Source organism: Centroberyx gerrardi, chromosome 13 (genome assembly GCF_048128805.1).
Source record: "Centroberyx gerrardi isolate f3 chromosome 13, fCenGer3.hap1.cur.20231027, whole genome shotgun sequence".
In the NCBI taxonomy this organism is placed as follows: Eukaryota; Metazoa; Chordata; class Actinopteri; order Beryciformes; family Berycidae; genus Centroberyx; species Centroberyx gerrardi.
Genome location: NC_136009.1, coordinates 19,126,919 through 19,144,979, shown reverse-complemented (window position 1 = coordinate 19,144,979; position 18,061 = coordinate 19,126,919). Strand labels below are relative to the sequence as shown.

The 18,061-nt window shown below is 41.2% G+C and overlaps 1 protein-coding gene across 1 annotated transcript; it reads left to right on the top strand.

The window, feature by feature from the left end:
* The first annotated feature begins 3,394 nt into the window (after positions 1 to 3,394).
* On the top strand, positions 3,395 to 17,097 carry wnt3a (wingless-type MMTV integration site family, member 3A). Its single transcript, XM_071926446.2, has 4 exons — positions 3,395 to 3,610; positions 9,563 to 9,804; positions 16,211 to 16,476; positions 16,618 to 17,097. Exons 1-4 carry the CDS (start codon positions 3,489 to 3,491, stop codon positions 17,095 to 17,097), a joined length of 1,110 nt encoding a protein of 369 aa, XP_071782547.1. The 5' UTR covers positions 3,395 to 3,488.
* The last annotated feature ends 964 nt before the right edge of the window (positions 17,098 to 18,061 follow it).

The following is an 18,061-nucleotide window of genomic DNA, read 5'->3' as shown; positions in this document are numbered from 1 at the left end:
GAGGCAGAGTGGTGGAAGTGTTGTCAGTGGAGACGGGGGGGGACAGAAGCCAGCTCTTTTGCAAAGAATTTACACTTTATGATTTAATTGATTTTGTAAAGGATACTCACTGTGTGATTGGCTCATATGAAACTATACTTACGTAAAAGGCCTTGAGTTGAATGTATTTTCTGGTGTGCACAGGTTGAATTTATGTTACACAGATTCTATAAGTAGCTCAATGAAATATACGATTGTCACTTTCTGGCAGTTACACAGTACTATACATACATTCACTTGCCACACAGCTGTAAACTGAACAGACATCACATTTTTCTCATGTATTAAACACCCTTGCTGACTTTGCCTCTGTGCCAGCGCTGACAGCTATCGGAAAAAAGGCCTAGTTCATAGCTGCTCTAACCCCTCGCTTCGTGCCCCTCTCTTCCAGATTTGCCTCTCTGAGAAAGTCTGGAAGCCAGACCTTTCTACACCTGCAGCCCAGGCAGCTGCCGCAACACACTGCAGGCTTCCAGCTATTAGGCATGGCTGTTTGGTCATTCAGAAGACATTTTTACTCTCTAAAGAAATTATTATTGTTATTGTTATTGTTATTATTGCTGTTGTTATAGTAGTAGTATTTCTTTCTTTCTTTCTTTCTTTCTCATTTTCTTTCTTTCTTTCTTTCTTAGAAATAAATAAATAAATACTACAACAGCAATAATAACAATAAAAATTATCATTTCTTTAGAGTAAAAAAAAAATGTTGACTCGCCAATTATTATTATTATTATCATTATAATTATTATAATTATTATAATTATTATTTATTATTATTATTGTTGTTGTTGTTGTTGTTAATACTGCTACTACTAGTAGGCCTACTAATAATAATAATCACCATCAAAATGACAGTAATGGTGACCCACATTTTAATTTATAAATTCCTCTTTGAAATAACACCAATAATCTCCATTCATGATGTCATTCTTGTGAACTTGCATAACAGAGATGCATCTGAGATGCTTCAGACCCAGTCATCCATTCATTCATTCATTCATTCATTCATTCATTCAGGTGAGAACAGACTCAATTTATGTGTCAGTATTTTCAGCTGATGGTCACCTCCTGGGTTAGCAGTATGTAGCAACGTCCACTAGATGGCAGTAACATCTAGGCTTCATGCTGCCAGTAACTCTGGACAGTGATCTTCCTCCTCCAGAGGGTTCATTTAGGCTCATAAGGACAGTTTTTAGACATCAGACCACGATGACAGGCCGACTGACTGGATGAATGCATCACTGAACGACGGACCAATTAACGATAGTCGAATGAGGGGATGAGTGAAACAATGGATCTAATTATGTATAATTAGCACACAAAGCCTTCCACACGATAAACACTGCAGAGTTAATAATATTCCAAATACCTATTAAAGTTTGGTAATTTGGTGATTAGGCCCATATAGACTATACAAGGCAATGAAATATACCAATTATATTTAATTGGATTTTAAGACTCTTCCTATTCAGGTTATGTTGTGTTTACGTCGCTTCAAAACAGAAACTGTTACATTGTTGCAGATTTTTACTGGTTCGGTTTAACATTACGGACACTTCATCAACAAAGGCAAGTGATTATTTTACCAAATTGATGAATTCCAAAAGACAAGTAAGGCAAAATGGAAATAGGAAAAGTTAAAATAAAAAAATTCGTTCCTACTTTGATATTTATAGCCTAATACCCAACAAACATTGGTTTCTGTTATTAACTATATTTTTTAAGCAATCTAAAGAGGGAAATGATGTGTATAGCTTCCATTTAATGCTTTTGCTGAGCGTGTTTAAGGACAATATGAGAGAAACCCTCGAATCAACATCAGTTTCATTAATATGCCCCCGACTGTTTTTCCTGCTTTTGGTCCAACTGTGTTCTCCACTCAGATAAATGGAGTCGAAAAATGTTGATGGGTCTAAACATTTAGTTTGATTCAATCCCTCCAAACAGAGCAGGTGACAACGTGCCTGCTGATAACTGTATGTCGTATAATTATGTAATATCTCCATCACTCAGGAATAAAGCCTGCTGACTACAAAGAGTGAAAATAAAAAATTGAAGGTGATCAAGCGACAATTCAGTTGATTTCATTAATTGGCGTTAAATTGAATTCAACAAAATACAACAACAACAACAAACAACAAAAACTTTTTTGGCATTATATTTTTTTGTTCACCTGCAGATCTAGAAACTCTTCAGTGTGAGTCCCTGATCTTGCACAACTAGCACAGAATGATTTCTTTAATCTTCAGATAAGCATCGGTGCCTATAAATGGAGAGACTGGTCCACCTCCTATTAGATCAGCTATCAACAGCCACTTGACATTGAGAAAGGGAAACAGACAGCCTGCCATTTAAACTCAGCGGCGCGGCCAAATCTATCGGATATTTTCGTTGGAATAGCTTGATGAGAAGCAGCCTGGCAGCTTCTCGTGCAGCAGCATTACAGTTAGGCTCTGGGAACACCAGAATTATAACAGTGCATGAGGTAATACTAGTGGAAAAAAAACTTTCCCTAATTTCCTTAGTCAATTAATGCTTAAAATAGGGCCTTTATAAACTGCCTACACTTCTCAGGATATGTAAATATATAATTTATAACGACAAAAACTGGCAGATTAAAATGCCTGCTCTTTGTTCGTTTTCCAATCTCACTACATCATTTTAACAAATAGGCTATAGTGGGATGAATTGGCAAATTGACAAAATAGACCTGCAGCACTTGATTTAAATTGCACATGTGTACAATAGCAGCCTAGTATCAGCCTAACAATTTAATTAGAGAATAATTAGAATGCAATAGATGGTTAATTTATTTATGTCATACTTTTTACAAGTCTAAAATTAATTTCTTCTTTCTTTATTCAAAGTCAATTCGTTGCATCCATCAGAAGAAAAAACTCGCCAGATCTAATTTTACAATCATTCATAATGGCATACAGGGACAAAATAAAGGATCGGAGACCTTAATAGTGGGCTCAAGCAATTCACACATATTTATTTCTGCATTTTAGAAGTTTCAAGCCAGGGAGTGAAATCCGGACAGGTTGTTATAGCTACGCAATCCACGGGGGTTCCGATGTCTATTTAAAACCCCTCGGACCCTCCCTCTCTCCTTTAAACAACATTATATATCACACACACAGCATGCTAATGCGACCAATTCTCAATGAGCACTAAAACACATCTTAAAATTAGCTCATTCTAGTGTCTGTGTTCAAGCTGCCTGAGTCGGGAACAGAGGGAACAGTATCATCAGAATTCCCCCTTTGGCAATACCTGCTGATTGGGTCCTAAAAAGCAAGCAGCTTTTAACTTTTAATATTTGGCTCCCGAGTTCTGCCACGACTAGTCGCAAAAGATAGATTGTCTATCTGTTTTAGGGGACAGAAATAAATATTAGTGAGTGCAGATTAGGGTTTTTGTTCCTCACTTAAACGCACTGTGCGCGTATGAGCGCGCATGTAGGCATTCTAGTGGAGATGTTTTGCGAAACTTTAAGGATGATATACCTTGGATGTTTCCTGTTGCTCTGTGGGCTTACGCGTGTCATGGCAAGTTATCCAATCTGGTGGTAAGTTTTATTTTCATTATATCTCGGACACATTTGCGACATATTTCCATAATGTTGTGTAGTATTTCGATAGTCCGTCTCTTACAGAGCACTTCATTTGTTTTCCGAGTTGTAATTTCGTTTTTGACATCAGCAGAATTATGTATTGTCCTTTACGTGCGCTGACAGTGAAATAGCGTCAGGCTGATTGTGAGAGGGGATATTTGATATGAATGTTAGTGCAGAGGATGGCTTGATGGCCAGACAAGTGAAATTCAAGGAGAAAAAACAACACGTGAGTCAATGACGCTTTTGATTTCAAAGCCTAGAGCAGAAAACTTGCAGACACCAAATCCTGAACCTCTGTGGCTACTTATTCTCCCCAAAATCTGATTTTATAGAGTATGGACGGTTTAAGCCGTTTTTATTTTTTATCCTAAAGAACCTAACTTTTGGTTTCTATATGGTGTAATATGACTGAAAGCAATCTTCATATTCAGACTGCAGCAGGTGCAAAATTTGTGTGCTTGCTTGCATGTATGTGTGTGTGTGTGTGTGTGTGTGTGTGTGTGTGTGTGTGTGGGTGTGTGTGTGTGTGTGTGTGTGTGTGTGTGTGTGTGTGTGTGTGTGTGTGTTTGAGTGAGGGGGGTGCCAAAGGCTGACCAATGGCACAGAACAAGAACGAAATTGTTCATAGAGTTTATGCTTGGGATGAAAATCGTAATAGGCTACTCATAGCTAAATATATTGGTGATACACATATATATTATGTTGTTAGATTATGCGGCTAGTCGATAGGAATAATGATAACATTGCAATTGGAATCAATTAATTTCCTTGTTATTTGAAGTTTGAACATTTGAATTGACTGTGCCTCTTTCTTCACTTGGAATAAACAAAATATTAAGGCTTATAACCAAGATCATTACAGACAGCAGCATTCCTGTCATAATGATATCACAGTCCACCAATGATTTACATTGCTTTCATATATTTCTTCGCTTTGCTCACGTTGTTCAGTATCAAACACCTGAAAATAATCACTTTTCCCATGAGGGCTAAGGAGGTTGAGGAGGTGCATTCATAACTTTCTTCCGTGCATTATTTTTCATTTATCATACAACAGGAGACAACTCACTGCAGTGCATGCACTAACGCATTTCTTAATTATTTGTCCAGTAATTATTCTTCACATTTACGAAATTGGCGAGTGACACTGATAGTAACTGAATACAACTATTTTTTATTTATTTATTTCCATATTTTGTAATTTATATAAACGGGCTGTGACATCCTCTGGTAATGACAGAGGAGAACTTGTCGTATGATTGAGGAATATTCATGCTTCATCAATTTATCAGATACTCACGTCAGTCAAAACTGCCTTTACTCCATTAGATAAATGAACAAATAATATCTATTGTCAAATAAATCATTTCAGTATTTGGGATTGGTTCGAGATTGGCTGTACTCTAATCTGGTTCCCTTAATGGGTCCCCTGGTGGTAATACCGATGAGAAACTAATTACATGCTCAGCTGGAGGGAAATCCAGATCTAACAGTGGGCCCTCTGGACCAGGAGATGGAAAAAAACTGACCTAAATGATAATCAGTACACTCCTAGTTTTGAGAGTTATGCAATGCACTCACAGGGGAGTTTTCAGTTTCTATTTGCAGCAAACTTAGTGTTCAACAGGTTGCAGTGTTAATTCAAAGTGAAAAAATATTGTTTTATGAACTGATATGAATATCAAGCTCCAAATACTGCGTGTTTGGCACTAGATCTTTATTTTTTGTTGTTGGATGCCAGTGTGGATGCCATGTTTCAGCTCTGCTGGCTCACACTTCTTAGTCACTTGCAAGCAAGGAAGGGCCTTGAATTTCAATATCACAAAGAGCTGTCTTTTCATTTCTTTCTTCTGCTGCCAAGATATCACAAATGACACAGCGGATGGCAGGTTTCCATTTTGTCACAGCAAAAACCCTGCGGCAAAATTCATCAAGTCATCAACGAACTTAGTGTGTTTATGATTTGATATTTGGTGGGAGGGTCGGAGCATTGATTCAATATGGGCAAGAGCGCAGCTACAGAAGCAGAACGGTGGCAAGTAAATCTAACGGCGGCTGTGGGTTTGCTGTATCACTCCTACCAATACAAACAATCTCTGACTGTAGCAGGCAAAGCAGCAGAGATGAAGTCACTTTTGAGCTCTGCATACCTGACGTAATGCTGAACTCTGTTTTCATTTCAATAGCTAACCAAAGACCAGAGATGTACTGTTTTTTGTTTCGTGGCAACTCAGCTCAATTCAAATGATGTGGTTCCTTTTTGGATTGCCTCTCTGTTTGCAAACAACTTGCCGGCTCTCCAAGAGCTATCATACGCTCTTATGAAAAGCAGCTTGGGGTGTTTTGCTGGTGAATTCAGATGCTTTGAGTGGCCATCAGAGCTGTATCCCACTCAACTTCTGTATCACGGCAGTCTCTGGGGATCGGTGCAGGACATGGATCTGCACTAAGACAGGTTCATGTCTGTCTCTTCTCGACCTGCCATGACATAGCCTGGCTGCACCCCCTCCTGCCCCCCCCCCCCCCACACACACCCTGCACCCCCCCTCCCTCTTCCCTAGTCCACCCCACCTTAGAAGATAAATACCTGGAGGTGAAAGCTTGCCGCACATTCCTTTTCCCAAACATGCTCTCTTGATGTCAAAGTCGGCTCCAAGGCCCCGGGGCCCAGGAGTAAAGTGGTAATTCTAAGGTACCCTGCTTGGGCTTGCTGAAATATGCATTAAACCTGCGCTGGATACACTTAGATGAGAGGGGGAAAATCTATACTGAGACAAAAATTGAATGTGATATAAGTTTCGCTTAAGCATTTATTTGTAAGTGTTTTAAGTGTTTATTTGTAACATGGGACAAGGTTAGTGAGGATGTCTTTGGTACAAATGTGTGAATCCGCTGTTTTCTTGATGGCACCGTAGATTCACTTGCACTGAAAATACATTTCTTAAGAGGGCAGTTTGAAGTGAGGTAGTGGATTCCTCCTTTAAGAGTGAGAAAGACTCATTTATGCTGCACCAATCAAGACTTGGATGCAATGAGAACAGGAATAGTCAGTAGATGCATACAATTCTGGTATGTTCAGGTATGTTTACAGATTTGTCATAGCTGGTATCCAACAACACTCATGCAATAGCTTTTCAAAAAAATCATAAATCATCCCAGGTGAAACATGCCCTGCCTCCTCTCTTAGGCCATTTCCTAACACAGGAAGAGGTGGCGTGGATTACTCAGCCCCACTGAGACAGACACAGAGACACGCATGAGAGGAACAATCCAGGCACACTGACTCATCATGGTTTGGTCTGACATGGTCAATAAGGATCTGAAATTATTTTAACTTGTTAACCTGGGAGAACTGCATAGAAACAGGTGAAACAGTGATGAGTGCTGATACTGAATATAGAGTCATACTAAGATGAGCATGTATGGATTGATTGGTAGTGACAATAATGTTGCATTGTTGCACCTGTTGGCCTCATTCAACTCTATTCAAACCTCCAGTGATCCTGGCTGAACATATGGACAAATCCAGGATTTTTGGCATGTAGGTCCTATGTCACTCCTGCCTCAATAAGAGCTAATACTTCAAACCTTTGCTCTGCATCATTTTCTATTATTGGGATATTTTGTGTTTTCATCAATGCAAAAACCTTCTGGCATATTCAAAGCATTGGACTTAAAAAATAAATAAATAAATAAAAACCTGGATTTGATGAAAATGTCATGATAGTTTTTTATTGTGGTTCTGAAAGGAAGAAGAGGAGGCTCAAGACTAGATTGACATAGAACTAGTATGTAAAAAATGCTGTCCCGCAGCACTGTTTCCACTTCCCCTCCTCTCCAGAATATCTAATCAACTCACACTTGTATTGAACCTGTGATGGTTTCTCCTACATGGCTTTTCTTTGCATTTCGGCTCTGTATGTTATGTGTATTGGGGCAAATGTCTGCATCGGTTTGTGATGTGGACTCAGGTTTCTGTTGTGAATGATCTGCCTGATGCCTCAGGCTTTGGACTGACAAGGGCCAAAGAGAGGTCACTTTGTAATAGGAGTGTCCGTGTTTACTGATGTTGCAGACAAAATGCAGACGAATGTGATTTCCTCTAGAGTCACTTTCAACTTGCCATTGTTCACTTACAGGATGTCTCATTTATGATTAACTAGAGCGGTCTAGTCTGTGGAAGTTAGGTGAGCAAGTCTGTTAAAATCAGTGTGACACATAACTCTGCCATTTGCTTGGGGAAATACTCAGGAAAGCACTAAATGGGTTCACTTACCAGGTCAACCGATGGCTTACAGACAACTTGACAGCAGATGGACTTCATTAAAATACAATCTTCAAAATGATTTTTTTAAGTGAAGCTATGTTGGCTTTTAAATTGCAATACATAAGTGAGATATTCAAGGTCAACGTGTTTTGCAGAGTTGAACAGGAACAGTCAGCCAAGGGTCACCTGGCTCTGGATGTCTTTTTGGACCGTGAGTCTAAAAAAAAAAAACAGCCTCAGGTCAGTGTCGGGGGTTTTGGTAATCTTGTTGTGATCAGTGATTAGTCCTTGAACAGCGGTGAACAGGTCAACAGATAGTGAGCTAACTGAGCAGCACAAGCCTCCTCACACCTGCTTTGGCTTTGCCTTTGTGCAAAAGCTACAGCAACTGTTCTCATGCCCCTATCACTCACAGGAGGATCATCAGATTACTGTCGTCAGTGCTTGGTCTTTCATAGACAGTTGATGTGAAATCAAGACTTGTCTGGATTGCCAACAAGCTACTTTGTAGCTACTCTGCAGGGACTTTGCCAATGATAATAGGAACTCTGCTATTAAATAATTTGGCTGTCCCCTGATAGTACCGAGTTGTCAAAATATTGATATTGGTAACATTTCTTTAAGTGGCAAACGGTTCAGGTCAATGGTTCAAGCATTTACTGAAAAAAAGAATTTGTTGCTAAAACTTGGTACTCATTTATGTTAGGTCTAATAATGCTGACACAACGTTTTGATAGTTTCTCTAATAAAGACGATAGCATCCAAATCAAATGGGAGGCAGCCATCCAACCCATGTACCCCCTTCCCACTGCAATAAATCTTTGCGTGATGTGGAAGCCCAAATGCACTGCCGGCAGGCAGACTGACAAGTGGTCCTTGGATTATACATTTACAATTACAGCACTGCAAAAGTGTTCATAAAATTGCATTAAATTACATAACATGCAGTGATACAATGGATGTTCCATTATATACTATAGTTACAAGTTATAAACAGCCCTAATTGAGAGGATAGAGAAAATAGATAGATGAGATAGAGAGATAGAGAGAGAGAGAGAGAGAGAGAGAGAGATGTAATCAGTGAACCACCAAGTTTGCACTTGTTATATCCCAGAATACCTTCCTCAAAGGAGAAGGGGGATGGGTTCAGAGTTACACTTAATACACTCTCTGAAGTTTCAATGTAGGGTTTGCACTCTTATTACCCTAAGCTGAGGGCCTGTTAAGTGTGTGGACAGTTAATAACAAGGTGTAGTTTTCCAAGTTGTCAACTTAAGGTCTATGAAGTCCTCTAGGTGCGTTGTGGACTTTCATCTTAGTCTGTAACCCTGCCTGCTCCTGTGGTAGTAGGACTGCAATTTCAATACATACAAAGGCCAGGTGTCTACAGAAAGGGTAGTTGAAGGGATAAAGGAGAGATGCCTAATGGTACCATCTGATATAACAAATAAACACACACTCAAACATACACAGACACAAAATTATACTGTATCTCGGGGAGAAAATCATTCTCCCACTTGATATTAAATCAATAAATAGACTCTGACACAGACAGACAGACAGGGATAAACATATACTTTCAGAGATGCAATTTTAATGAGTACACACTGACACTGTGACTTCCCCCATCCTTGTAGGTCACTAGCAGTGGGCCACCAGTACTCATCGTTGGGCACCCAGCCTATCCTGTGTGGCAGCATCCCAGGTCTGGTGCCCAAACAGCTGCGCTTCTGTCGGAACTACGTGGAAATCATGCCCAGTGTGGCAGAAGGGGTGAAGATCGGCATCCAGGAGTGCCAGCACCAGTTCAGAGGCCGGCGCTGGAACTGCACCACAATCAATGACAATCTGGCCATTTTTGGACCAGTGTTAGATAAAGGTAATGTTACAAAGCAAACACGTTTCTTATGTGATTTCTAACATAGACAGATTTACAGATTTGCTGTATTTTTAACAGCAACACAAGTCCCTAACTTTACAATCACTTTCTCTTTGCTGCTAATAACTTGAGTACCTGAAATCAGTCAGATTTTTTTCCCATGCCTGCTCTTAACTTATTGAAAGATGACTAGTGTACTATATAACAATTTCCTTGGTTATGGCTGGCATGCTGCGTGTGTCACTGTCACCAAAGAAGCTGAGAACTGGTGTTGCTGCTGCTGTTGAATATCTTAAAAAATAGTCAAGACATATGAAAAAACACCAGAACTGAAAAAGTTGAAGTTGATGTTTTTCTATGCTGCTGAATTCTCCATTCCATGAAAAAAAATTGTACTCTCTATGACTTATTTTTGGATTAGAAATGCTGCACTCCCTGGGTGCATCATTCATTATAATCCTTGTTCAAATAGACTTCAGAGACTGAATAAGCTATGAGCAGCCTGTATGCATGAAATAATGTACACAATTAGGTGAGTGAGTTCTGTCTTGTTGGAGTTTTCTTTAGAAGGGAATCCCCTTCGATTGTTCCTCTGTATGTTGAATTCCTCTGAAGTCCCTTACACAAGACTTTTAACTGAATGATGGATTTTTCTAAAATAGATATGTCCCCTTAGATTCTATGCTGATTGTATTAAGGCTTACAGACGTATGTCAATTCTTGTCTAATCATGGGCTCAGGCTGTAGAAATCCCCCCTATACATTTAACAATTTAAAAAAAACAATTCACAAAGCCTAAACAATACACATTCAAAAGTGGTTTGGAAAAGTGCTCATTAACTACAAGCTACAATGGAACTTCCCATTCTATTTTTTACTTAAGTTAATATATTTTCACTGTATTTTCAGTCTACATCATTAAGCCAGATGCCTATTCAGGTTAAAATGGAAACAATCTGAGCACAGTTGTTTTCAGTGTTATTTCTAAAATATATCTAGATACTAGAATGAATCTCGATGCATCCAGTGATTTAACTTTAAATTTAACTTCACTCATACAGCATGCCAGGATACTCTTTTTGGTGTTGTCTTTTCTTCCTCTCTGTTGCTGCTTGGTGATTCTGAGTCGCCAATCACGAAACTGAGAATGAGCACAGAAGTTAGGGGTGGGGGTGGGGGGTCTGAACCTGTCACCTAGTTTGGAGAAGATTGATGCTTACCATGGGGGAGAGAGGAGGTTAGTTAGGGCAATTGCTTTTAATAAACTCTTGAGCCAGTTGTTACATTGATAGAGGGGGCTTGAGCTCAAGTAGGTGGGTAACGATAGGGGTTCACAGTCCAAGCCCTATTGTGGTGCAAAATGCCATCACATCTCTCCCATTGCCTCCCCTCCCTGGCCTAAATTGCAGGGGCACTGACTGGAAAGAGGAGGCAGCTACTGGGCTTTAGTAAATCATTTTGATTGGATTAAGGTCACTGAGGCCCTTAATAATGTGAGAGGTCAAAGTGGCTGGATTAAGTGCCTTTGTCAGAGGCCAAGGAGAGTGACTCTGGGGCTCACAGGCCTTTGATAGGGCTTAGTAGGAGAGGGCTTCCATTTCATTGGATTTGATTGATGCTTGTGTTTGTCTGTGCAACAGGGCCATTGTCCTCACCGGTGTCTGTTTGTCTGCCGTGCAGACTGTTGTGTGTTGGTTTCCTCCTGCCTTTTTTGGGGGAGAGACTGAAAGGAACAGTAGGCCTTAGAAGCAATAGGCTCCAGAGGCTTAGCACCTATCAGTTAGCCCATTACTGCCCATGTCCTCCTCATCTTTACCAAGGAGGTTAGGGGCTTGTTTTACAGACATGGATTAAGCCTAGACCTAGAAGAATGACAGACATGGATATTTGTGGAGAGAGGGCAGTTTTGTGAATTGAGATAGTAGGCTACACCTCACAGAATGGAAGACTGAATGGAAAACATGTTTACAGGTTCTGCCTGTGGAAATGCTAATGCTCTTCCACCCTGTCTCCTCTCATACTAACACAAATACACAAACATGGTCATGCCTAATCACACACACTCATTGACATGGCCACACACAAACATGCATCCATGCATGGGCACACTGTCATGCACAGACACTGCTAAAGAGATAAAAGAGTTAAATAACTCCTTCCTACAAAATGGACCTTCTTTCTCTCGCGCGTGTGCTCTCTCCCTCACACATGGTCTGCCTCTCTCTCTGTCTCTCTCTCTCTCTCCACACCCCAAATCACAAGCCCTACCCCTAGGCTATGTCTGCGTCAGCACTCATTAATTTACATTAACCAAAGTGTCAAAACATGCACCGCTGGAATCTGCGTGTGATGAAAGGCAATAGAAGGCTGTGCAGGTGTTCTTAGTCCACAGAGCCGATCCCAGAGCGGTTTCGGCACACTTGGTATTTACAGAAGATCTACCTATATGGTCATAATCAAGCAACAGTTTATGAGTCATATGATAGCATTACGTGTGGGCAGCATTTTTACAGAAAGTGGACAGTCACAATTTCACAGGCGGCGCCAACCATACAGGTATGGACATGAACAGTTAGTCACTATTCTACTTGAAACCATTAAAAACTAGAAGGGCACTCGGAGAGCGCAGACCTCCACCAAGGTTCGTCGTGAGTCGGATCCAGATCCGCTCCAAAATTTAATGGGTTCTTCCTTGGCCCATGCTACACCCTTCCACGAAGTTTCATGAAAATCGGGCCAGTAGTTTTTCCGTAATCCTGCTAAAAGACAAACAAACAAACAAACGGCACCGAAAACACAACCTCCTTCGCGGAGGTAATGAAATGAGGTTTATCTAGGTAAATTACGTAATATGCAAAGCATGTAGAAGTAATTGCAAGTTTCATACTATAATCAGTTGTTGTAGCTAACCTTCATTATGTAATAGATTCACACAGAAATTGTCAGCACATCTGAACTGGCCAAATTCAGTGTGTTAGGAAATCCACCTTATAAGCTAAACTAAACCATTCAAACGGAGCCCCATCTAAACCAACCGGGAAAAGGTCAGGGGATGCGGGTTACGACCCATGACCTGAGGATGAGAAAGTGTAACAATTTAGGATGTGCTAAGAGGTCTCTGCTTTTCATAAGATGCATGTCTCTCCATGCTGGGGGAGGGAGGTTAGCACACCGGTATATCATTAACTCTGGGCAAGAAAGAAAGAAGGGGTGTGGTAAATGGAGTTGATGGGGGGACCTTAGCCCCACTCCCTGCTGGGCACTGCTCGGAGCACAATATCTTCGCAACCATGAGATTAAGCAGGAGAAAAAGTGCTTTTCCCCATTCACACGCCCTTTAGATTGTTTTATTAAACCATTTGAATAGGGATTTCCCCGTCTGCCGACAAGCGGGGTCCAGCCAACGCATAGTTCTCTGTTGCTATGACTTAACTTGGTCCCCACTAATCACTGGCCAGGGCAAATTTCATATAAAATATCTGGGGCCATTGTGGGGCTAACACAGCGTGACAGTGGCAGCACAATAGGGGATTCAGCCCCCCAGCAGGTTGTAGGGACCACTTGCCCTGCCAGGGTCTGGCAAAGTTTGGTGGAGGAGCATTGTCGGAAGAAAGTGTCTTGAAATACCATAAATGGGTCTTAAAACCAAGGAAAGCAGTGCAACTCGCGTGTTTGCAGGGGGATTGAAGGTAAATCCAACTACAGGTGTATCAGCACTAAATTTTCTTAAAACACCACATAATACATTATATGAAACGCCAAGCTTGATAAATACAAATTTAGATTTTTACAAGCAGCTTGATAAACACAGTTTAGCTTTTTGTTAAATTGAATAACATCAAAACGCTAAAGCAAAGATGATCTCAATAATATGATATCAAAATCAGGGTTTTATTATAATTGGAACTTGGATTGTCTTTTTGAGAAGTGTAAATGGCTCTACTACATACGGCTCAGCACAAGGTTCACTATGTGGTGGTGTGGTGATTGTGGAGACTACTATTTTCCTCATAACCATCTGTGTACTGCGCTTGCATGGGTTAAAATAGAATAAAAAAATCAAATGAACTGCATAAACGTAATGCATTAAAGTAATGGCTTGTGGCTTAATGGTGAGAGTTTGTGCCCTGTAATTAAGAGTTTGAGAGCTTAATGGTCAGTGGCATCATCGCTTGGCACTTCATAGACTAGTGCCTTGTCTGGGATTGTATATAAGATAAAGTATAATGTCTCAAATCCCTCAATTTATTGGGACTCTAGACCTAGTTGCGTTTCAAAGCTCTTTTTGAGTGCCTCATTTTACCTTTTATACGTATCAAAATCACTCTTTGCAGTCTGTAAACATTAACAGTGTGATAGATTCAAATCCTTCAGTTGGTGTAGCTCAGTTACCACTAATTTTTGGGTATGAAGACACTTCTATTTAACAGTGTGGGGCTGTCACAAGCAATCTTTCAACTTAGACACCTACCAAATAGTCTTTTTTTCCAGGTAAGACCCTCTATTCACCCCAAGGTGCCAGGACATATTTCTTTTGCCAGCGATTCACCTTCCTTTTCTCATTTTGCCCCCAGATAATCCTCTTTTTCTCTCTTATTCTCATCCCTCTGCCCCCTTTTGCTCTGCAGCATCATTGTCAGTCAACCGTAAGGTCACAATTTCCAAAGGCGTACCACAGGGTTCCATTGTAGGTCCACTTCTCTTCACGCTTTATAGTTGTAGTTCTGTGAAGCATTCTAAATTCCATTTCTACGCTGATGATACAGTGTTGTATTCCACAGCAGCCTCTAAATCCTTGGCATTCCAATTCCAATCTCTAGACTGACTTCCCACCTTACATACACCATTTTAGCTTACATCTTTATTACCCTCCAAACTGTAACTACCTGACTGTATCGCAAACATGGCTAGTGCTAGAAGTGCTAAATAAGAATAAATGAATAAAGGGACTGACCCACACTATATTGGCTTCCTGATAATAAATGGGTGACTATGTGGTTCTAAACTGACGCAGTAGACAACCCCCCTTAGCTGTTCTTAGGTCTTTGGAAATTTTAAAGTGACTGGAGAAAATAAGACCAAAAAAAACAACGGAGCGCAGAGTTTCAGATATACTGAGGACGTTGGTATCCCTGTGCACATACTGTGAAGTGTGTGGTGGAGGATGCCAGTAGACCTTTCTCTTGCATCATTGTTTCTAATGCCCTTTAGTCCTCAAACTGGTTGGAACCTGCTGTAAGGGAGGAGCTCATACTCCCTCTAGCTTTATACTCCTCCCTTCTTTCTTTTCTCTCTGTCTCTCAATCTTTCTTGCTCTTTACACACACACATACAAACACGCAAGCACGCACACACACACAGACACACACACAGACACACACACACACACACACACATAAGCACGAGCACACTTTTGCTGTCATTCCCAAATTTCACTATTTATCCTTTACCCTCACTACTTAACTCTCTGCTGCCTTGCATGCTAATTGTCTCATATATGACCTCCTTTTATGTTTATCCCTGGTCTTTCCACTCTCTCGCTCTATCTTTCTCCCTCTGTCTCTGTCTTTTCTTGTGGTTGTGCAAGACCATACAAGTACATATGTTCAAGGCAACCTCCCTGTCATAATGAATCCTGTTAAAGCAGGGAATGCTGAAGCATGGAATGTCTACAATAGCTCCCCTTGTATCAAATTGAAGTGTATCACAATGTGTTTGGAATTGCATATCTGGACACTCCACAGACCCATCTCCCTGTTGTGTCTCTGACTTGTCCCTTCAGAGTGAGGCCATTTCCTAACCTTTCAAAAGCTTAATTGAGTCTCTTAATTATAGGCCTGTCAGGCCTGTCTCTTCCTCTCATCTCTCTGGAAGTTCCTGATCCCTCTGAGTCATCAGTCAGCTATGTCAGACAGAGACAGGGGCCTTGCTGGCCTTATTCAGAGACAGGAGGATTGATGTCTGGGCAGGATGAACCCACACACCGGTACACCTTGGTCTCCAAGAACTAGACACATCTCCTAGTCAGCACTAACATTGGACTCTATCCACAGTTAACCACTTGACCATTCTGTTTGTATAATTCTTGTTGGCTTGAGTTGAGAAAGATTTGCCTATGCGATTATACAAGATGGAACAGAAGCAAGTATCAATAAGCAGGTGGTGACCTACATTCCAACGACTTGTACAGATACATCTATGGATATACTCCATCTTAGTTACGGCCAATATATGACTCAACTTTTCTACAAATCTAATATGGAAAATAATCACTAGCATCAGGAAAAGGATTACTCATATGACAGTTCATGATTATTTCATTCTGCAGTGGTGTTTCTCGCAGGAAGTTGCCTCCCAGTATTTTTCCATCCATGTATATCTTATGCTTATGTACTTATTTTTCCAGCTACACGAGAATCGGCATTTGTTCATGCTATTGCCTCGGCGGGAGTGGCATTCGCTGTGACCCGTGCTTGCGCCGAGGGTTCAGCCACCATCTGTGGATGTGACACACGCCACAAGGGCCCCCCTGGTGAGGGATGGAAGTGGGGCGGCTGCAGTGAGGACGTGGAGTTTGGCAGCATGGTGTCCCGAGAGTTTGCCGACGCAAGGGAGAATCGTCCTGACGCACGCTCAGCCATGAACCGCCACAACAACGAAGCGGGGAGAACGGTTAGTTGTTATGCTCTTTTTCTGAAGACTCTTTTAGCTGATTGCCAGCTGTTGTTCTAGCAGCAGCAGTTACCTGATAATGATGTTTGATTAACACATTGGCTTCTTTCACTCATCACTGTGTTTCTGTCTTATTCTCAGTCCCTCAATGACAACATGTTCCTGAAGTGTAAGTGCCATGGACTCTCGGGCAGCTGTGAGGTCAAGACCTGCTGGTGGTCTCAGCCTGACTTCCGGGTTATCGGTGACTACATGAAGGATAAGTACGACAGCGCATCGGAGATGGTGGTGGAGAAACACAAGGAGTCCCGTGGATGGGTGGAGACCCTGAGACCCAAGTACAACTACTTCAAACCCCCCACAGAACGCGACCTGGTTTATTACGAGACCTCGCCCAATTTCTGTGACCCCAACCCCGAGACCGGCTCCTTCGGCACCCGCGACCGCACCTGCAACCTGACGTCCCACGGCATAGACGGCTGTGACCTTCTCTGCTGCGGCAGGGGCCACAACACCCGGACTGAGAAGAGAAAGGAGAAGTGCCACTGTATTTTCCACTGGTGCTGCTACGTCAGCTGTCAGGAGTGTGTGAGAGTCTACGATGTGCACACCTGCAAATAGGGACCTCTGGCTCTCCTCTTGTCTCACCAAAACTTCCAAGACTTCAGTAGGCAGAAGAACAAATACAAGAACGTACCTAGTAGACGTGAGAGACTCTAAACCTGACTGACCTGTCTGTGGATTCAGCCAATGGCAGGCAAGATGGCCTTGTGTTTCATGCTGTGATGCTGAAAAGAGCCAGTCTCTGCCTTAATTTACTGAAACATTTGAGCAGATGTTCATATTAGGAAGCATCATCCATATGAACTGTGCAGTGCTGAGTGATGATGATGACAACGACGACAACAATGTTGCTGTCTACGACGACGACGACGATGGATGAAGAGTGGGATGGGGTTGCCGAGTCGGGACTTGCAGGGACAGAAATGGGTTTCATGTCCTGACGTAGGAAAGGAGAACTGTCAGCTAATTGTGTCCAATTGACAAGCACCATATTGGTGAATTTCTCTGTGTGTTCCAAGTAGTTAATTTTGTTGAGAATAGCACAGCACTGTCAATGCTTTCAAGTCTATGGGGCATACAATGAATTCAGTGATCAGTTATTCCATAACAAATTTGTTTTGCCAAGAAAAAAACGACAACATTTATGAGCAATTTGCATTTTTCAAACACTCAACAGCATGCATTCTCCTCCTCAACATTATTAGTATGTATGTTTATATCTGGTAACTAACATTATCATTGTGTGAATGAGTATTTGTTTTAGAGTGTTAATTTGTTACAGATGTTTGGGTAAGAATGCACTTGCACCTGAGTGAATGTAGTTGTTACACTGTAATGCGTTTACATATTCTCAAACTCTTAAGCTAGCAAGTTAATCTCTGCTTTAAATAACTAATTTTAACTGAGAGAAGACATGAGCCACATCAACTGAATATTGGCAAAATAAGAATATACACAGCCTGCACATTTCCTCCTGCAATGCTGGTGTATCATTAAACTCCTGAAAGAAAACTGGAAGCTT